The sequence below is a fragment of the Elgaria multicarinata genome, chromosome 6 (assembly GCF_023053635.1).
Source record: "Elgaria multicarinata webbii isolate HBS135686 ecotype San Diego chromosome 6, rElgMul1.1.pri, whole genome shotgun sequence".
Classification (NCBI taxonomy): Eukaryota; Metazoa; Chordata; class Lepidosauria; order Squamata; family Anguidae; genus Elgaria; species Elgaria multicarinata.
In genome coordinates this window covers 120,086,610-120,108,526 of record NC_086176.1, presented here as the reverse complement: position 1 = coordinate 120,108,526, position 21,917 = coordinate 120,086,610, and the positions used below count along the sequence as shown (strand labels likewise).

Below are 21,917 nucleotides of genomic sequence, written 5' to 3'. Positions count from 1 at the left end.
GGTGGATTCCTGCATTGAGCAGGGGGTTGGACTCGATGGCCTTGTAGGCCCCTTCCAACTCTGCTATTCTATGATTCCGCGCGAGCTGAAATATGGAAAGCTCAGGCAGGAGGCTCCAAAGACACATTTTCCAAATGTACAGATGCAGAACGCATTTTGGGGGGGTTTGCAAATCAGATTGCAAATCCGGAAATGTACAGACTTCAGTTGCAGATTGCATCTGAGTCTGTGTTCAGCCCAGAAGGTGCAAACTGGTAAATCCTGATTTAAAAAATAAATAATAATGAACGGAATCAAAATTATCACGCATCTCCAGCTGAGGACAACCACCATGGCTACACCAATGTGCCACAGCAGAGCATGTGAACACTTGTGAGGGGATCAGGTTGTAGAGCAAAAGTACATTTCCAGTCTGGTCCACTGATGGCAGAGAACAGAAGCTGGCCACCTGTGCTTTCTCTTATGCGTCTCTATGGTTGCCTGCAAATCTCTCTCTCACCCTACCCAGACTTTGGCTGGGATGTCATGGAATATTCACAAACATCCTCAGTGTAGATGGAGAAGACATGGGATGGTAATAAACGACTGAGAGGCTCCGAAAGAAGGACAAAGTCAGCCAGGAGCTGAAAGGAAGCAGCTTGGAAGCGGTTATGAAAAGGGACGGGAAAGTCAGTGGAGGTAGGGCAGGTGGACCCGAAGGCTGAGGAACTGTTGTCCAAGGAGAGACAACACACGCCGAAATTCAGGCCAGCCTTTTTGGGGCTGCAGGGTATTCTACATTTAGAGATTTTCAACGGACGTGGTTGTTCTGTTTGCCTATTTGTCGTATTTAACCTTGAGGCTTTTTAATTGCCTTCCAAAGGACAATCAAGAAGATGACAGAATGAACTCTGGAGTGGCAAACGCGTGTCCTAAAGAGGCGCCTGCAGAATTCTCCTCTCCGCCTCGCTCAGCTCCCGCAGGTGCACCCCTGCGAACATGAGCCCAGGCAGGACGGGGCGGGGGGCTGCCTTCGCTGCTCTTCCTCAGCCTGTCCAGGTGCCGCCAGATGTTTCTCCTTGCAGCCAGTGACCCCCGGTGCGGCTGCCTCAGAGGCAGCTCCCTCCCCGTGGGCCCTCGCCTCCCTTCGCTAATCGCATTAGCAGTGCAGAGTGCAGAACCGCCTTCGGGCTCCCGCCCAGCTCCACGGCCAGACCTCCTCCGCGTTCCTCGATGCAGCAGTTCAGGACAGCTCCAAGCAGGGCAGGCAAAGTGGGGGGGGGGGGCAAGATAAAAGGGAGCCAGAGGCAAGGAAAGGGGCAGCTTAGAGCAGAAACCCCCCCTCAACATAAGCTGCACACGTGCGGACAGACTGTGGTTGCTCCTCGTGAGGGGAAGCACCCTGGTCGTGCTCAGAGGCACATCTTTCTATAGCAAGCCTGCAACAGGATAGGGAAAGCAAGGCCAGAAATTTCTAATATAATGAATTGCACCGATACAGAGCTGAAAACAGTTCTCAGGGATACATTTTGGAGAACTCCGGATCAAGTTAAGCCCTCTTGGAGCCAGATCCTCTGCATGCTTACTTAGAAGTAGCTCCCACTGAACACGGAGAAGGGCCAGGATCTCTTCTCGATTCTCCCAGAGTGCAGGACACGGAATAATGGGCTCAAGTGACAGGAAGCCAGATTCCAGCTGGACATCAGGAAAAGCTTCCTGACTGTTGGAGCAGTACGACAATGGAATCAGTTGCCTGGTGAGGTTGTGGGCTCTCCCACACTCGAGGCCTTCAAGAGGCAGCTGGACAACCATCTGTCAGGGATGCTTTAGGGTGGATTCTTGCATTGAGCAGGGGGTTGGACTCGATGGCCTTAGAGGCCCCTTCCAACTCTACTGTTCTATGAATGTCTCTCACTCTTAGGTAAGCATGCATAAGACTGCAGCCTCAAGGAGAAAGCCTGATAGAGCTGGAGGCAGAGGTGAAGTATGGAAGGCCCGTTTAGGAGGAGCATCCCAAGTATCAACCTATATTGCCCCCACCAACTTTTGAGAGGTTCAACGGTCTTTCCCCGACTCCCCAGGAAACGCTGGGAACTGTAGCTCCTGACGTGCCAGGAGGGCAGAGAATCCAAAGCACCGTCACCAAACCACGGTTCATTTGGAGGAAGCCACAGCAGCTGAGGCAGCATAAGATGGAGAGAGTTTGGTAACGTCGGCATATTCCAAGGAAAGCAGAGCGATGGAAGGAGCTGTCCAGGGAGGTCTGAGAAAAGGACGGAAAAGCACCTCTTGGGCTTTAAGCGGCCTTGCTCCTCTTATGTTCTTACAAAGCCTGGCCCTTTATTTATTTAGTGCATTTCTAATCCAGCCAATAATCTCTGGGCAGATTAATGCACCCACCAAATTCCCACCAAATTCAACAGATACCCTGTGACACATCTCTGATATCCTTCCTTTTAGAAATGACAAGTATATATTAGCGCGGCATCAGGCTGTGATTTCTGTGAGATGTGCATATGGATGCACGTCCCAATGTTTTTTTTAAATAAACAACAACCTCGCAGCTCGCTGGTGCGCAACCCAGACTCTTATAACTCTCATAACCCTCTTCCTGACAAAAAGTCAGACAGAAGGTGCATTTGGGTTAATTGTCTGCACCAGAAGAACTATAGTATCTGCAGCGGGGGGGGGGGGGGAGAATCAAACCTCTCAGCTTACTGTGTCATCTTTCATGGAGACCTTCCTGATGCTTTGATGTTACAATAACAACAACAATTTATTGCTTTTAGCTGGGAATAGGGTTATCCTGTAGGTCCTGCTCTTTTATATACTGCAAATGGCCTTGTGCATTTGTAGTGGAAAAGGATGGGGGGACGACACACGCACACCTTTTAAATATACCAGCTGGCCACCTTGCTCCAGACATTAAGCCTACACATTGGTGCAAATCTCCCTACAGGCAGACTTACCTGCCCGACACCACCCTCTTGCTTCACAACCCAAATGAAGTCACTCCATTTATGCATGGCTTTACATTAAAGAACACCAGAAGAGCCCTGAGGCTGGCTCAGACCCAGGGTCCATCTAGTCCAGCATTCTGTTCACACAGTAGCCAACCAGCTGCCAATGGGAAACTCACAAGCAGGACATGAGCACCCTCCCACCCAAGTTCCCCAGCAACTGGGGTACATGGGCTTACTGCTTCTGACAAGGCTGGTAGTGTCACTCACCCACAGGGGTCCTTCTCTGTGAGCCCCTGCCAAAGGAAGTGAGGCTGGTGACTACCAGGAGGGCCTTCTCTGATGTGGCACCCCGGCTGTGGAATGAGCTCCTTAGAGAGGTTTGCCTGGCACTTATAATATGCTCCTTTTGACGCCAGGTGAAGACCTTTTTATTTTCTCAGTATTTTAACACCTAATTTAAATTTTGCTGTTTTAATTCTTTATTTTAATCTGCAAGAAGATCAAACCAGTCCATACTCCAGGAAATAAAGCCAGACTGCTCACTTGAGGGAATGATATTAAAGGCAAAACTGAAATACTTTGGCCACATAATGAGAAGACAGGATACCCTGGAGAAGAGGCTGATGCTAGGGAAAGTGGAAGGCAAAAGGAAGAGGGGCCGACCAAGGGCAAGATGGATGGATGATATTCTGGAGGTGACAGACTTGACCTTGGGGGAGCTAGGGGTGGCGTCAGCCGACAGAAAGCTCTGGCGTGGGCTGGTCCATGAAGTCACGAAGAGTCGGAAACGACTGAATGAATAAACAACAAAATTTGGGTTTTTAGACGGTTGGTTATTTTATTATGTTCATCATGGTTTTAATATTTGTGAACTGCCCAGAGAGCTTCGGCTATTGGGAGGTATAGAAATGTAATAAATAAAATAAATAAATACTCAGTGGTTTCCGCTCCCAAATGACATGCAGGGTCAGGCTATAGCTTATTCAAGAAGGACGCAGACAAGCTGGAGCATGTTCAGAGGAGGCCAAGCAGGATGATCAGGGGTCTGGAAACAAAGCCCTATGAAGAGAGACTGAAAGAACTGGGCCTGTTGAGCCTGGAGAAGAGAAGATTGAGGGGAGACATGAGAGCACTCTTCAAATACTTCAAAGGTTGTCACACAGAGGAGGGCCAGGATCTCTTCTCGATCCTCCCAGAGTGCAGGACACGGAATAACGGGCTCAAGTTAAAGGGAGCCAGATTCCAGCTGGACATCAGGAAAAACTTCCTGACTATAAGAGCAGTACGACAATGGAATCAGTGACCTAGGGAGGTTGTGGGCTCTCCCACACTAGAGGCCTTCAAGAGGCAGCTGGACAACCATCTGTCAGGGATGCTTTAGGGTGGATTCCTGCATTGAGCAGGGGGTTGGACTCGATGGCCTTGTAGGCCCCTTCCAACTCTGCTATTCTATGATTCTATGATTCTAGTGATGGAACTTGCGTTTTGCATCTAGGATGTCCCAGGTTCAAACCTCTGGGATCTCAAGCGTTGAAGGATCTCGTGCAGCAGGGCTGGCTGGGAGAAGAGCTTGGAGTTTGTAGAGCCAGCGACACCCAGGGTAGAAAGCAACAAGGCCCACGTCCCCTTGCAGGACCTGCATTGCCAACTTCATGCAGGCTCACTAAAAGGTGTGAATGTAAAAGCTATCAAAGAAAGAAAAGGCATATTTCGGCACGGCCCCGGAATGAGAGATGAAAGGCGGCTTATTCTGGTCCAATGCAAAAGCCTTTCAAGATAAACAGGAACAGGCCCTGCTTTGAGATCAGCGAACATATGGATGCTTTAGTCCACTAATCCAGAGCATCAATTCACAGAACGCATCCCTCACCCACCCTGCCGGTCTTCTGTTTCCAATTGCAAACGGAGGTCAAACGAGTCATTACAGCCGTCTTTTCAAGGAATGCTTCAGCTACAGATCCCCTAAGGGGTTTCAGCCTCCACCCAGAGCACTCCCATGCACACAAGGGCACATTGGAAGCATCCCGGTCCTTAAAGGGGGCGCCTGAAAGATCGCTGCCTTCCCCTTTCTAGCATGGCCAGGAGAAACGGGGCACTTCAGGGAGCAAAGAAGCCTCAGCGGCAGGGGCCGGTCTTCTGTCTCCTGCAGCTAAACGGGCTGTGGGAGCCCGTCCTAAGGGCACCTCCCAAGGGGGCCTGCAACGCCCACTGAAGCCCCAGTCAAAGGAAAGGATGGCGGGCTCTGAGGTGTTGGGGGTGTTGGTGCTCAGCTTAACAGGATTGGCTCCAGAGCAGCAGGACCTGAGTGCGAGTTCTTCAAGAGCACCATGGAAACCCCCACAAAGTCTGTCAGAGTCCCCAGAGCCCCCGCCGGACCCACCCAGAGCCAGGCTCGGCTCAGGTCATCTGACTCCTTGAGGACACAGCCAGCACCTGCTGGCCAGGGTCCCAGAAGTATGGCATGGCTCTGTGTGTGTGTGTATTCGCAGGGAGGCGCTAAAGTGCACGGGTATGGGCAGACACCCAACACACATTGCCAGTACTAGCAGTGCATTCCTATGCATGTCTACTCGGAAGCAAGCCCCACTGCGTTCAAGGAGACTCACGCTCAGGTTAAGTGTGTCTAGATATGTACTTTTAAATCCTTAAAAGGTTGTCACACAGAGGAGGGCCAGGATCTCTTCTTGATCATCCCAGAGTGCAGGACACGGAATAATGGGCTGAAGTTAAAGGAGGCCAGATTCCGGCTGGACATCAGGAAAAACTTCCTGACTGTTAGAGCAGTACGACAATGGAATCAGTTGCCTGGTGAGGTTGTGGGCTCTCCCACACTAGAGGCCTTCAAGAGGCAGCTGGACAACTATCTGTCAGGGATGCTTTAGGGTGGATTCCTGCATTGAGCAGGGGGTTGGACTCCATGGCCTTGTAGGCCCCTTCCAACTCTGCTATTCAATGATTCTAGACTGCAGCTGAAGACTCTGATTGGCTGGCACTGCTATCTGTCTTTTCCACAGCCAGAGGTCATGCGCTAAGTGCTGCAGGCCGTCGCACGGGGTAACCAACTGACCTTCATTTTTGCACCAAACACAAGACTCCGATAGCCTTGGAGGTACCCTGGGGGCTCTGCCGCCTCAGGCCAGCTTTTGGGCCTGCGATTCAGCGGTTTGGCTGCCAGGACATCTGCAGCCTTCTGCTGCACCCCAACCACTGGCCTTCCCTTGCTGGAGAGGGACCCTGGTGGGAGAGAGTGGGTGGGCAAGAGAAGAGTGGTCTCACCCCAGGGGGAATGGCACAGCCCCCCCCATCTGAGTGAAGGATGGATTCCTGCCTCTGCTGCCTTCCCCTCCAGACCACCCCCCCCCAATCCACCCTGATCTGAGCAAGGCCGTCTTGTTTTGTTGGCAGGCAATGCTAAATCCCCCGAGGGAGCCGGGTGAGAGAAAGGGGGCATGTGTTTAGAGCATTTCCACTCCGTTCCACTCTCCTGGGCTATTTCTATCTCCTCTTGTCAAAATTTATCAAGTGCGTAATTGTTTAAACTGCATTAAAGTGCCGGGAGCCAGAGTGGCTGGGAATTGTCCCATCTCTGCCGTGCTACTCATGCTGACAGCTTGGGGAGGGGGGTGAGATGTCGCCGCGGAAAAACGCCAGGCCCGTGGGGCGCAGAGCGGCTGCAAGGAAACACGGCCAGAAGAGCCTCTCCCTCACTGCCCAGCGGGTCCGCTTCCTCTTCCATCTTCTGTCAGGCAAGCCTGTGGCAATCACGTGTCAACTCCTGCCGATTACATGCAGGATGCTCACGAGCTTGAGGAAGGCCCACCAAGGTCTTGGGTCAAAGATGGCATGCCTTGTGTTTTCACCACCGCGGGCTCTTGCATCAGGCCACGTTGTGGGTGAACAGCTTGGCCAACAAGGGTCTGTGGCCCGAAGAGGAGTCAGCGTGGTCTGGGCGACACCGGGCTGGAGGGGAGTTGTTGTTGCTGTGAGGCCTGAGCGATACTGATTGTAAGAACCTAAGAAGAGTCATGGTGGATCACACCCAAAGTCTCTTTAGCCCAGCATTCTGTTCCAACAGTGGCCTACAAAATGCATCCAGAAGTCCACAAGCAGGACAGAGGCACGCTGGTACCCAGCTGTCCAGAGTGCCATGGGGATACAATGGTCGAACCTGAGAATAGTGAACATCCAGCTGAGTTGGACAACTCTGTGATTATTGATTTGTATACGAAGGTATGAGATGCCTCTTTGAAAACGGGACGGGAGAATCAACAAGTTCATCTAAGTTCTCCAGGTTCCACATCTAAGCCGACCCCATTTTGGATTACAATCTGTTTTTCATTTCATTTGAAGGGGAAAAGTGCACATTTCGAATGCTTTTTTGAAAGTGTGCACCCGAATGTGGACAGAGTGAAAATGCTTCTTCTTCTTCTCCTTCTCCTTCTCCTTCTTCTTCTTCTTTTAATGGGCATTTTTAAACTGCACATTTTTGAATGTAAATGTTTGGGAACATGCAAGTTTTTCTCAAAAACCGTATTCATGTTTGGAGGTGTGAATGGGGAAAATCGGAGTAAAAAATGAAGCAAAATGAAAATTCTCTGACATCCCTATCCTGAAAGGTCAAGTAAGGCCATTTTCTGTATAAATCCTCAAACAAACCAAGTATACAGAGTGAAACCAATGAACGTTAAGAAATCTGGCACAAATATATTTAAAAAAGCCCTTCTGGTATGAAACAGTCTTGGGCTGAGAAGGATTACGCGGAGATCATCCCAGGGGCAGAGTTGCCAGAGATCTGGCACCAGACACTGCAGCCTCAGACTCGGCCGGCCATTTCTGCAAGCCCCTGCGATGTTGGCTGAAGCCACGCCTGCTGAGAGCCAGCCGCAGAAGCTGTCATTCGCTCAGGGAAAGGCCGTGGCTCAGCCCCCAAATCTAGAACCCCGGCTTCCCTGCCGTCTCAGAGAGGAGCTCCGAGCTCTCTGCACCAGGGTTTTGAACAGAACACCGGTCCCTCGCCAGGCCAAACGGCCGCCTAGCAGAGTCCGTGGCCAACGGGATCCCTGCAAGTCAGAGCAGCAGCCACCCAGGGCTCCACCCCAGCAGGGACCCCCTCAGCCCTACGCTCCATCCCGGGCTGTCCGTCCATGTCATTGCCGCTGGCAGCTTTGCGGGGGGAGAGGAAGAGAGCGGGGCTGTGGGGGAGTTGTTTACACAGCCACTTGGATCCTCTAATTATTTTGCTGGGTCTGTCATGTTAGCAAGGATAAACAAGCGCACCAGAGACAGAGCTGGGCTGCCGTCCATTCCCAAGGCCAAAGCTGTGTCATATCCATCAGGCAGAAGGATGCTGTGGAGGGGGGGGGAGGACAGTCCTTGGGGGGTTGGGGGTTGGAATTGACTAAAGCAAAAGGACGGTCCCTCCCCAAAGGTGACTCCTGCCCTCCATTTCAGGGTATCCGTGGGATGGTGTTGTGCATCTGCTGCACACATGTGGAGGCCGGAATACCTCGTTCTATTTTTTCAACTCCAATGCAAGTTTTGACATCATGTTTACCTTCACCAGGGGGAAAAATGAAACAGGAAAGCTTAAAATGCTATTGGGAATTTCCCCCTACGGACAGGACGCTTGATAGTCTATATCTCCAGCTCTTGGGTCTTTAGTAAATAGCCCACCCCCCTCCACACACTTGCCCACCCCCTTCCCAGAATTTGCATTCCGCCCTAATATTTCTAGCTGTGATCATGTATTTGGAGGAATTCCCATGGAGGGACACAGATGCATCAGAAATATGGTGGAATGGAAAAAATCTATGCTGGCTTTTGAGGAAACATTTGTGAGTGGAATCCCAGATCTCTGCCATCTCTGCTCACCAACCTTCCCTTGAGCATCTATGGGCCCCTCAATTGGCATACCTACTCCTTTACAAAAGGTTTCCCCACGACCTTTGGGGCATTGCAGTGGGAGACAGATCCCAGCTCGCTCACGGTCCACCTCCTGCTCTTCTCAGGCTCACCTTCACTGGGGCTTCTTAAGCAGTGCCATTGGCAATTATGATAAAACTGTTGGTGAGTTGAGCTGACAACGATGTGAAAACGATGTGGCTCAGGCTCCTTACAGGCTGTGCAAACTTTGCAGCTAGTCTGAAACTTAAGTAAGGCTGCAATCGTACGCATGTTTAGCTGAAAAAGAATCTACAGCTCCTAGTATTCCCCAGCTGGCTAGGAATGGTGGGGGTTGTAGGATTCTTTTTCTGTCTAACCATGCATAGGATCGTAGCTTGAGGAAACTATTAAATCTCTTATCTAAGAAGATAAGAACATCAGAAGTGCCCTGAGGCTGGATCAGACCAAGGTTCCATCTAGTCCAGCATTCTGTTCCCACAGTGGCCAACCAACCCTCGGCCAGGGACCAACAAGGCAGGACGTGGTGCAACAGCACCCTCTCACCCATGTTCCCCAGCAACTGCTGCACACAGGCTTCCTGCCTCGAATACTGGTGATTGTACACAACCATCAGGGCTAGTAGCCATTGAGAGCCTTCATCTCCAGGAATTGATCCAACCCCCCTTTTAAAGCCATCCAAATGGGTGGCCATCACTACATCTTGTGGCAGTGAGTTCCATAATTTAATTATGCGCTGTGTGAAGAAGTCCTTCCTTTTATTTGTCCTGGATCTCCCACCCATCAGCTTCATGGGATGACCCCATTGGCTTCTAGTTTTTTGAGAGAGGGAGAAAAATCTCTCCCTCGCCACATTCTCCACACCAGGCATAATTTTGTCCACCTCTATCATGTCTCCCCTCAGCTTCCTTTTTTCCAAGCGAAACAATCCCAGCTGATGGAACCCTCCCTCATAGGGGAGATGCTCCAGCCCCTTGATCACTTCTGTTGCCCTTTTCTGAACTTTTTCCAGCTCTATAATATCCTTTTTTAGGTGTGGTGACCAGAATTCTACATAGTATTCTAAGTGTGGTCGCACCATCGATTTGTATAAGGGCAGTACGATACTGGCTGTTTTATTCTCAATGCTTTTTCTAATCACGCCTAACATGGAGTTTGCCATCTTCATAGCGGCCACACACTGGGTGGACATTTGCATCAAGCTGCCCACCACAACCTAGCAGGTTATTCTTGAAGATGGGATTTTTGTACATCTATTGAAGTTGAGACTTCAGTGCAATCTGATGCATTTAGGAAGGACGGAAATCCGTAGATGTTCACACAACCCCTGGGACCATCTGGAACAATCCAGGAAAAGAGACCCTTGTTGCCTTAGGGAAAGCCAGAAATGGAACTTAAAGAGAAAAGCCCTTCCTGGTGTCTGGAAGGATAGCGACAGGTATTCAGAGGTAAGCTGCCTTGGGAGCTGGAGGCTCTATTCCGTGGTCATCAGATCTGCCGTCCATGGATTTGTCTCTTTGCCTTTTAAAGCCATCTGCGCCAGTAGCCATCACTACAAGGCAACGGCAGCAAATCCCATGAATACATTCTCAGCAGTGTAAAGCCTGGTGCTTTAAGAATATAGCCAACGTAGCACAGTTGGAGGGAAATAAAATAAAAAAGAAACACACACCTCAGTTGCATCTGGTGTCCAGCTGAGGGGAAGAACCAGTGTGGAGGATTGGGGGAGCGTGTGGGGTGTGTGTGTGTGTGGATCCTGACGGTCGGTCAGCTGACTATCAGAGCTTGGGGGTGGGGGGCAGCCACAAGACGGCACCAGCCGGCCGGGGCCCAGAGCGCAGGGAACCGACAGCGCTGCCGCCTCCCTCTTCTCCCTCCTCTCCTCCTCCCCTCCCTCGGTGCTTTTCCTTTCTGGCTTGGTTGTGTTTGTTTTGCTGTTGATTTGCTTGGCTTTTTCCATGTCATTTTCTGTCAAACCGCACACATTTTCCCTTCCCTTTGCCAGCTCTTTAGTGACAGATTGGAGCGGGGGGGGGGGGGGCTGGATGTGGGGAGCGCCCGGCAGAGAGCCCTCCTCCCCCCACCCACCCCCAGGCTGCGGCGGGTGGCTCAGTGCCAGGTTTCCCAGCTCTGGAACTGATCCCGGCTTCCACCTGTGCTGCACTCAATTACAGACACATGGCACAGGAGAGCCGCCTCCGCGCCCTCCGACAAAGAGCTCACGGGAGGCCTGGATTCTCAGAACAAGCCGGGGGAGTGAAGGGGGTGGGTGGGCGCTGCTTCAGTCAGCCTTCCCCAACCCGGCACCCTGCAGATGTGCTTGACTACCACTCCCAGCATCCACAGCCAGCATGGAGGGTACCAGTTTAAGGAAGGCTGGCTTAGACTGAGAGGGGTGGTCAAACTTGGGTTCCCTGTTCCCAAGACCAACATTCTCACTTCCGCATCAGGCTGACTTTCAAACTGCATTTTTTAAAAAGTGCTATTTTATTTATTTATTTATTTATTTATTGCATTTTTATACCGCCCAATAGCCGAAGCTCCATAAATGATATCTAAATGATATAAGGCATTTGCTGACTTTAATACCTAGCTTGGCAGATTTTCTTGGCTGTTGTTTTTTCACTTTATTTTTTTTAATGCAGTTCGTCCAGCAGCACCTTGATAATGAAGGACAGCAGATAAATACTTCAAGCAAATGAATAAAGTCAAGATCCCAGCTCCACGCAGCGGCGTGGATGCTGGCTCCGAAGAGATGGTGCAAGTGACATCCCGAGGACTTCTGGGTGTTGTGCAAACCCCCTCCTCCGAAGAGCCCAATCCTGAGGAGCCCCTCTTAGCCACTGGCGAAGCCGTACCCAACACCACTGCTGCCAAGGCTGAGTGCCAAAGAGGCCGGTCTGAGCCACTGACCCAGAGCTCCCTCCGTGATCTCCTGCCTCGCCACTGATGCCAACAGACCTGCCAGGAGGAATCTACGCGATGACAGCCGTGTAGAAATCCAACTTTTAGGGTAGATTCCTGCATTGAGCAGGGGGCTGGACTCAACGGCCTTGTAGGCCCCTTCCAACTCTGCTATTCTATGATTCTATGAAAGACTCGGACGCTGCCTGGGGAGAAATTTTCCTCTCTTTTTCTTCAGCTCCAGACAGGGGCAGCAACTCCCCTCAAGGCAACCAAGCAGAGTTCTGGGCTGGGCCAGTAAGGTGCTAAGTTGGTTCACCTGCCCCACAGAATACCCTGGCTGGCCTCAAAAGAGTTTGGAGCTGTTATGCTAAGAGGCACACATCACAGTGGCAAGGTGATTAATCATGCATTGGGGAAGGGAGAGTGTTAAATTAAAATCCCGCCAATTAAATTAATTACCCTGGAAGCACCTCACCTGATTAGCACCATGCATACTTAATTACATCACCGCCCACCGCCCCCCCCCCCCGCCCCGACGGAGGGTGCTCCATTCCTTAAGATCCCTCTGCAAGTTTGTGCTGGGAACCTTTTGAAGGTGCGGCTCTTGGGAAGAGCTCGGGATCAATCCTATTCTGATCCGAACCAGCAGGATTCCCACTCGGACATCTCGTCCTTCCCCGCCTCGGGCTCAAAAGTGGAGTGGGGGAGTTTTCCCCAGAGAGAGAGAGAGAGAGAGAGAGAGAGAGAGAGAGAGAGAGAGAGAGAGAGAGAGAGAGGAGGGCTTAGCAGAGGAAGAAACACCAGCACAGAGGCAGGAAGACAGAAGACAACGCAGGAATGAAAAATGGAGAGGATCTCCCCTGCACAGTCAGGGTCCCCTGGCTTGCACATCAGCCTGGCCTCTCTGGGAGCGCACGGGGGAAACCTCCTTTATTTATTCATTTATTACATTTTTATACAATAAATAAACTGGTTCCTCTATATTCGGCCCTGGTTAGGCCTCATCTAGAGTATTGCGTAGGGTGACCATATGACCGGATTTGCCCAGGTTTTTGAAGGCAAATCCGGGAGGGGGAGGGGAAATCTGGATTTAATGGGAATTAACAAAAATGCTTATAACTCCGTCAGTTTTTAAGATAAAGACATGAAACTTGGCCCAATGGTAGCTCTTAGGAAGGGCTTTAGTCACACCAAATTTGAAACAGATCCGTTCATCCATTGATTTTTTAGGAATTTCTTAAAAATTGAGGTTTTAAAATAATTATTTTTAGAACTGTCATTTTTAAAGATAAAGAGCTGAAAGTTGGCACCATGATGGCTTTTAGGTAGCACTTTAGCCGTACCAAATTTGAAACAGATCTGGGGGCAGTAGCAAACCTTGTTAACAACAACAGCAGCTTGCAATGAGTGAAGATACAGTCAGAAAAGATATTTGAGGGAAGGGGAGAATGTAACACACAGAGTATAGCAAAAGCTTCAAAGTACAGCAAACCCTACAAAAGTAGGAGTGAGTGAAGTTAATTTCAGATACATTGAATCTCTCACTTGTTCTTTATTTCAGTGATTTTAACATTAAGATGTTATGTAGAATAGATTTGTCTTAAATGTGTGCTGTAAAATCAGACATGTGACCAAGGCTATGTTCGGGTGGGCACGCCCCCTTGGTACTGGACACGCCCCATTGGGGGCGACCATGTTGTCCTCCTTTTTGGTTTCCAAAATATGGTCACCCTAGTATTGCGTCCAGTTCTGGGCGCCACAATTCAAGAAGGACGCAGACAAGCTGGAGCGTGTTCAGAGGAGGGCAACCAGGATGATCAGGGGTCTGGAAACAAAGCCCTATGAAGGGAGACTGAAAGAACTGGGCATGTTTAGCCTGGAGAAGAGAAGATTGAGGGGAGACATGATAGCACTCTTCAAATCCTTAAAAGGTTGTCACACAGAGGAGGGCCAGGATCTCTTCTCGATCCTCCCAGAGTGCAGGACACAGAATAACGGGCTCAAGTTACAGGAAGCCAGATTCTGGCTGGACATCAGGAAAAACTTCCTGACTGTTAGAGCAGTACGACAATGGAATCAGTTACCTAGGGAGGTTGTGGGCTCTCCCACACTGGAGGCCTTCAAGAGGCAGCTGGACAGCCACCTGTCAGGGATGCTTTAGGGTGGATTCCTGCATTGAGCAGGGGGTTGGACTCGATGGCCTTGTAGGCCCCTTCCAACTCTGCTATTCTATGATTCTATGATTGTATGATTCTATACCGCCTAATAGCCGAAGCTCCTTGGCACCTGCTGTTCACCCACCAGGCCTAGACTCAAATTCAATTCAAGGAGGTCTGGACTTATGAGAAGGAGTGAGCCCAGACTTCAGGTGGCAAATTGGATGGTGTGGGGGGCATTATATGTCTCCCTCTCCCTGCGTCTGCTGCATTGCTGTTCCCTCAGTCTTCTTCCGCTGCCAAGCCAGATGGGGAAGGAGATGGAGGGCCGGTTGTCCTATAAAGAGTCTGAGAAGGTCACCATCAAGATGGCGCCTGCTTTGAGAAACCTTCCAGGCTGTCCGGGACGCTGGCATCAGAGTCATAGCCAGCCAGCCAGGCAGCAGAAGAGGAGCTAGAAGGCAGCATCTGCTTCAGAGGGGAAAGAGCCAGGAGGAGGATGGAAAGGGAGGAACGTTTCTGGGGGAGAAAAAAAGCAGAAAAGCAGCAGCACAGGGGTGGAGGGCAGCAGCAGAAAAGCCCCCAATGCCCCATGCCGTTACTGCTCAGCTGTTGTCCAGAACTCAGAGCTGGTTGTGAAAGGAACAGATTCAGTGGCTGAACTCTGCGCGTGCCTCCGGACACCAATCATACACGGCCAACGTCTCTGAGAAGGCTACACAACATAGAATCATAGAATAGCAGAGTTGGAAGGGGCCTACAAGGCCATTGAGTGCAACCCCCTGCTCAATGCAGGAACCCACCCTTCAGCATCCCTCACAGGTGGTTGACCAGCTGCCTCTTGAAGGCCTCTAGTGTGTTGCTGCTGTGTTCCCACCACCACCACCACTCCTGTCCCTAGTTCCATATCACATTCACCATTATTGCAGAACAGAACCTTTGCTCCCCCCACCAGCATGCTTTGATCCATATTTCATGCGCTGTGGGCTTTACAGCGGAGACCTGATCAGAATCAGATGTTTCAGCCCAGCCTTCTAAGCTGGTGAAACTCTGTGCATCATCTCCATGTTTCTAGTCCCTATGTCTGACAAAGGTTCTGAGCGAGGGCCCTGGTTGACCTGCTCACTCCTCTTCCTCGACCATCAACATCGCCAACTCACCCCCACCCACCCCTCAAAAAGGGGCAAGCCAACGGAACACAGCTAAGGTATGAAATGATGGGGAATCTGCAGAGAAAAGCCGCAGGGAGATGTTGCAAACCAGCTGCAGTCCAACCACATCTGGAGAGCACCGAGTTGGGGAAGGCTGGCTGGGCTTCCCCTCAACCTGCAGCTCCTCAACTCAAACAGACATCACTCCATTGCGTCATTCTTTTCTCAGTGCTAACTCGGAACAGATGCTATCAAAATAAGTCTCGGGAGAAGAAGAAGAAGAAGAAGAAGAAGAAGAAGAAGAAGAGGAAGAAGAAGAAGAAGAAGAAGAAGAAGAAGAAGAAGAAGAAGAAGAAGAGGAAGAAGAAGAAGAAGAAGAAGAAGAAGAAGAAGAAGAAGAAGAAGAAGAAGAAGAAGAAGAAGAAGAAGAAGAAGAACTGAAAGCTTTCTCTGTCTAAAAAGACACACAGGTAGTAGCCATACTTGGCTTGTATTATTACAGAAAAAATAAACCAAGAGATTCGGATGAAGGCCTTGCCCCGCCCATTGGGCCTCAAACCACTGCTCTGCATTTTGCCCCGCCTGGCGGAATCCAATGACTCTTCCTCCCACCCGGAGATTGGAGAAGAGCATCTGGTGACTCCATGCTGCATTCATGCTGCCTGCACCCAGCACCCAGCCCTGTGCTCATTCCCATCCGTAGCGATGCTGAAGCACTTTCGTTCATCTCCCGTGCCGCTTTGCGCCCCCTTCCCTCTCTCACTGCTGCCTTTGTTCTGACCGTTGCCACTCCCTCATTTACACCCCCCCCCACTCCAATGTCTCCTCCCAAGCCGGTTCCAGAATTTAAACTGTAACCTCCTTGCTGATGTGACTTTGTAAAGCCCCACATTCACTCTGGCTGAACTAACTATCAGCAATTAACTTAACAATTACATCTACGCGCGGGGTAGTTGTTGTTTTTACAAGTGTCATTTCTTACATTCTGACTGCTGCTGCTGTTTTTATATTAACTGTTATATCGATTGTGAATTTTATTGTGCTTTTAGTTCGCTAATCACTTTTTTAAATGTTGTGGTTAATTTTATTTGTCACCTTGAAGATATATATATATATATACACACACACACACACACACAGAAAAAGAGGGTAGAAAGGCTATAAATAAAACAATAAATAATACTTAAAAAGTAAAGTGCGCACGCAAATTCTCACCAGGTGCATTTTTCACAAACGCAAAACAGCCCCTGCAGGGGGTAGCCTCAGATCAGCTGCCCAGCAATGAGAGTACTCACTTCCTACTTTCAGGTTGACCCGATACTTGAGATGCCACGAAGTTCCTTCGTAGCAGGAGTACTGGCCGTTGTGGGAGAGGTCCACGTTTCGAAGGATGAGGCGTGAACCATTGAGATGGGAAGGGTCAAGGTCAGTGCTGTTGGCCGTCCAGGTGACCGCCGCGTCCTGGTCCACAGACCCGCACTGTATCGTCACGTCAGTCCCCAGCTGTGCGTAGTGAATGTGGGATTCTAGGAGTCAAAGATGAGAAAAGGTTAATTTCAACTGTGCGGCGAGTGGGCGCACAACAGAGGCCCTCTGCTATGGCCTACCGACAGCTGTAATTTAGAAAAGAGAGGAGGCTGGGGCCATCCCCTTCCATTTCCGCTGACTTTTCCACCTCACCGGTGCAGGTATCCATGGTAACTTTGTGGAGTGTCTGACTTTAGGTGAGCACTGATTGGATGCACATTATATACAGATGCTCCTTCATTATGCATCTAAATAACATGAGGCAGTAAGCCTGTATAACACTACTTGTTGGGGAACATAGGCAGGAGGGTGCTGTTGCACCATGTCCTGCTTTGTTGGTCCCTGGTTGACAGCTGCTTGGCCACTGTGGGAACAGAGTGCTGGACTAGATGGACCCTTGGCCTGATCCAGCCTCAGGGCTCTTCTGATGTTCTCTCCATTGATCTCACCCGGTTGTGTGTTCAGATGCACACACACACCCCACAACGCTGGCTAGGTTGTTTGTGCATCCAGTCACACTAAGAGCTTTATCACACCAGCGTTATACTGTGCAATCACTGCGAATTGCATGCAAAGGTCTCCAAAGTTTTCCAGCTTATAATCTGCTTTTATTGTGAAGTACTCCCATGCATTCTGCTTTAATTGTGCTATAAAAGCAAAAGACTCGCTGTATTTTGATACTAGTTTTTGAGCGTATCATCCGAGCGGCCACTGGTACGCAGGAGCAGGATTTGAAGAAAAATGCTTACATCTGCGTAAGCTTTAAAGATAAAGGCATCAAAATTGGCACAGTAATAGATATTAAGGAGAGCTTTAAGCATACCAAATTTGAATTGGATTGGGTCATCCGTTGATTTTTTATGACTTTTTTACATTTCCCCCCTTAAACCCATTTCCTGGTATGCAAAGAATTTTGCCGCCTGGTAGCTACAACAACAACAACGCTGACAGCTTAGTGCTGTAGGGATAATTCGAGGGAAACAGGTACATGGGATGAAACTCTAAGTATCTTCTCCCCATGATGGAACAGAAACCAAGTACTGGACAGAAGGTGAGTTCAGGCTGCACCAGGAACACCCATGAATGAAAGCAAACCTTCTGGATCATGGCAACATCCTATGAGAAACTTTTTAAACTGTGCAAGCCCACTAATTGCCCATTACACAAGCTGGGCACACAAGCACACTACACACTGCCACACTACAAGAAAGGTCAACAACAAACATGGAAATCTTTAAGTTTTCACTCTTTTGTTGTGTTTGCAGCAACAGAGAGAACTGCCTGGTTCTGAGAGGGAAAATAACAGGGAGGGAGGAGAGAGAGAGGGAGAGAGAGAGAGAGAGAGAGAGAGAGAGAGAGAGAAGCAGATGGTGAACCCAGAGAATCAAAGACCTGAGCATGCCTCAAATCCAAGGGCACCCCCACTCAAGGTTCTGCCAACCCTCTCTCGTTCTTTGCGATCACAAAATCTTTCACAAGAGAGAGCTGTGGAAATATATCCCGTTGTACTGCAGGAATGAGAGAGTTATAAGATGCACAAACTATAGTACACTTGGAGCTACAATAAATCTACATTAAAGCTCCATTGTTGCTGATGGAGAACATTAGCTAAATGAGCACATGCGGTAACCGAACTGCTGGTTTTACTTGAACTGCCGGTCAGTAAGGAAAGATCAGCTTTCCTCCTATGATTGAGTGGCAAAAGAAGGTCAAAGGCATGATGGATCAATATCTCCGAATTGAGTTATTTTCCCGGGGCGGGGGGGGGGGGGGGCGAGCCCAGGTGTTCTCATCTACTACCTGACCACACACACAGAGAGAGACTTCTGAGTGCTTCATGGATGGCCCAGCCAAGATGCGGTTGCCTCAGAATGCTCGATGGTATATTCTTTCCCCTGGGGCTGCTTCCCACATTTCTGGTTTTGTGGCTAAAATGAGCCTCAACGGAGAAGGTTCCCGGGAGGACATGCACTCAAGCGCATTGTGAAAAAAACATGATGCTTGAATAAATAAGTAAACTGGACTTTAAAACTACTAAAAACGAGGCCATCTGACAGTGTTGTGTTTAGGACTCCATCCCACTCCAGGACAGAGCTGGACCACAGCAGCCGTTGTCTCCCTTGAAGCACGACAATTCCACAACCCTTTAAAATGTACAGATGGAAGATATGCCGATTATTACCTCCAAATAACCCTTATCTGTGTGCTTTTGGGGACTTGCAACAGAATTCCTCCAGATTGGCGAGGCGTGACCTCTCTTTCGACGAAAGCTGTGTTGACTCTGCCCTGATTCTGCGTGTTTATCTACACAACTAATAAATCTGTATCCCTTACTGTAGCTGCTGCCAATTTGTGGTTCCCTCCAGCTGTGCAACCTCAACGCCTTTCACTCCAGAGGAGTCCCGACCAGACAGGAGAGGGAAGAAAAGAGTCAGGCTGCAAGCAAAGCGGAGAGCCGGCCTGAACAGGCGCAGGGGTTTCACTTGACCTGGAGCTGAACCTGGATTGTTCCGCTTGCCCTTTCGACGGACGGACAAACTCGATGTGCTCTTGGCAAAGGCCTGGTCCCAACCCCATGTTCACACAGAGATAATCGGGGGTGGGTGGGGGGTGGGGAGGGAAATATAGAATAGGGAAGGGGGCTTATCCCATTTGCACCTGCGAGTTCTCACCTGCAAAACACCCTCATTGTATTCCTCCCAGTTGGACTCACTTTCAGTTTCGGAACCCGGGTCTGTGTGTAGAATTAAGGACTGCCCCACTAGCTCCATGTATCTCCCCAAATGTCCTCTCTCCTTGCATTAGCATTTTGAGGGGAAAACAGGACAGGACCTCTCGTAATGTCTAGCTCAGGCGTCCCCAACCCCTGGGCCACGGACTGGTACCAGTCCGTGGCCTGTTAGGAACCGTGCCGCGCAGGTGAGCTGCTTTCACCCACCCCCACCCCAGCGTACCTGGGCGCAGGGCGCCATCTCGCCTGCCCAACTGAAGCAAAGCCAGGACGCTGGGGTGGGCAGCTTTGGAATGGTGTGCCCAGCCAGAAGCCGCTCTGGGAGAGCAACTTCTGGGCACGCCATTCCGAAGCTGCCCTCCCGCCCCAGCGTCCTGGCTGCGATTCAGTTGGGCGCCCACCCAGCCAAAGCAAAGCCAGGACGCTGGCGTGGGGGTAGGGTGGGCGTGGCTTCCCAAAACCATCCCCTCAACTGCCCCCCCCTGATCCGTGGAAAAATTGTCTTCCACGAAACCAGTCCCTGGTGCCAAAAAGGTTGGGGACTGCTGGTCTAGCTGTTTGTCCTTGTATTTGAACTGGAACTGAAGAGACACCCCTCCCGCGAATTATATACTATGATCTTCATTTATTTATTTATTACATTTATATACTGCCCCACAGCCAAAGCTCTCTGGGTGGTTCACAAAAGTTAAAATAGTAAACATTAAAAAGTATACAAAATTTTAAAACCATAAGAAACGTAAAAACAACAGCATAAAAACGACAGTATCCATTTAAAAAACAACAGATCTGGGGGCCGTTAGAAAACAAACTTAGCCTTGTTAAATGCTGTTAAATGCCTGGGAGAAGAGAAAAGTCTTGACCTGGTGCCTGAAAGATAACAACGTTGGCGCCAGGCGAGCCTCATCAGGGAGATCATTCCACAGTTGGGGGCCATCACCGAAAAGGCCCTCTCCCTTGTTGCCATCCTCTGAGCTGCTTTTAATAATGTATTAGTTTAAATGTTTTAATTATATGTATTTTATGACATTTGCATTTATGTTGTACCCCGCCTTGATCTGGAGGGAGAGGAGGGTAACAAATAAAATTATTCTTATTCTTATTCTTATTCTTATTCTTATTATTAGGACCATAGGAAGAAGCTTTATCCTAAGTCACACCATTTGCCTGTCTAGGCCACCGTGATCTACTGAGAGCTCCATCAGACGGGGGAAATCACACTTCCCTACCGTCGTTTCTCCGCTGCCACTTTCGTTACTTGATACTTCCCCTTTCGAAAGATCAAGTAAACAATGTGCACGTGGCCCATTCAATGGGCTGTTCTGATCACGCTGCTTCTCCTGCACACAGCAGGCGATAGCGGCAACTTCTGTTTTTAAAAATATATCAGAATTTCTGGGTGTTTTTCTGTGGCGAGAAGAAGGACAGAAGAGGCGGGAGGTGCACGGGAGGCAGACAACATTGTGAAAGGGAGCCACGGAAATCCGTGAGGGCCCAGCAATGAGTGTGCAATAAAATGCTCCTCTGATGGAGCTCATGGTCTCTCCGGGGCCTTGGGCAGAGAGAGTCTTTCTCAGGTCGTCGCACCCTGTCTGTTCACTGCTGGTGCCAGAGCTCAAAGTGGGGGCCTTCTGCCAAGCAGGTGTGCAGATGCTGAACTACGCCCCCACCCGCCCTGGCTGATGATTTCAATTACCAAAAGAGAAGGCATCGCATCCCCTTCCTCATTGCAGATCGGAAAATTGTTCATAAGAAAGGCTACATTTTGCAGGGAAATAGAATCATAGAATCATAGAACAGTAGAGATGGAAGGGGCCTAAAAGGCCATCGAGTCCTACCCCTAAGAGAGAGATTGAGAGAGAGAGAGAGAGACAGAGAGACAGAGACAGAGAGAGAGAGAGAGAGACAGAGACAGAGACAGAGAAAGAGACAGAGATGGACAAACAGACAGACAGGGGGAAGGAGGATTCTAGGAAACATAAAATAAAATAGACCCAGCTATGATCATTTGGGAATGTCAGCTTCATGTTTCCTTCCCTGCTGCTGCATTCCCCTTGGGAATTCCCCCTCCCCAACCAAGCCCCTCCCTCTCCTCTCTGAAGCCCCCCCCCCAAGGCTTAGGTTGCCCCCTCTTGAAATAAACACATAGATTCTGGTACCCAGAGATGGAGCCACGTGCAGCTCTGGGGTGGCACTAAAGGTGAGGGGCTGTAGCTCAGTGGCTGAGCCCCTGCTGTGCTTGCAGAAGGTCCCAGGTTCAATTCCTGGCAGCATCTCCAAGTAGGGCTAGGAAGGAATTTTGCCTGAAACCCTGGAGAGCCACGGCTGCCAGCCAGTGTTGACAATACTGGGCTAGATGAACCAAGGGTCTGACTTCTTTTAAGGTAATTCCACCCAACCCCCAAAGCCAGGCCGTTCAGCAACGTTTCTCTCTTGTTCAGCCAAGCTTCGGCTATTGGGCGGTATAAAAATGTAATAAATAAATAAATAAAATAAATAAAGCTATTCATCACCTGTTATAGAATCATAGAATCATAGAATAGCAGAGTTGGAAGGGGCCTACAAGGCCATCGAGTCCAACCCCCTGCTCAATGCAGGAATC

The 21,917-nt window shown here is 49.8% G+C and overlaps 1 protein-coding gene across 4 annotated transcripts in view; it reads right to left on the bottom strand.

Annotated features, from left to right (window-relative positions):
* The window catches only part of CNTFR (ciliary neurotrophic factor receptor), a 466,204-nt gene that overhangs the window by 126,030 nt on the left and 318,257 nt on the right, over positions 1–21,917 (bottom strand). For all 4 annotated transcript variants that reach the window (XM_063128377.1, XM_063128378.1, XM_063128376.1 and 1 more), the window contains one exon: positions 16,353–16,583. In XM_063128377.1, the coding sequence (XP_062984447.1) occupies positions 16,353–16,583 (231 nt within the window). The remainder of the gene's footprint in view (positions 1–16,352; positions 16,584–21,917) is intronic.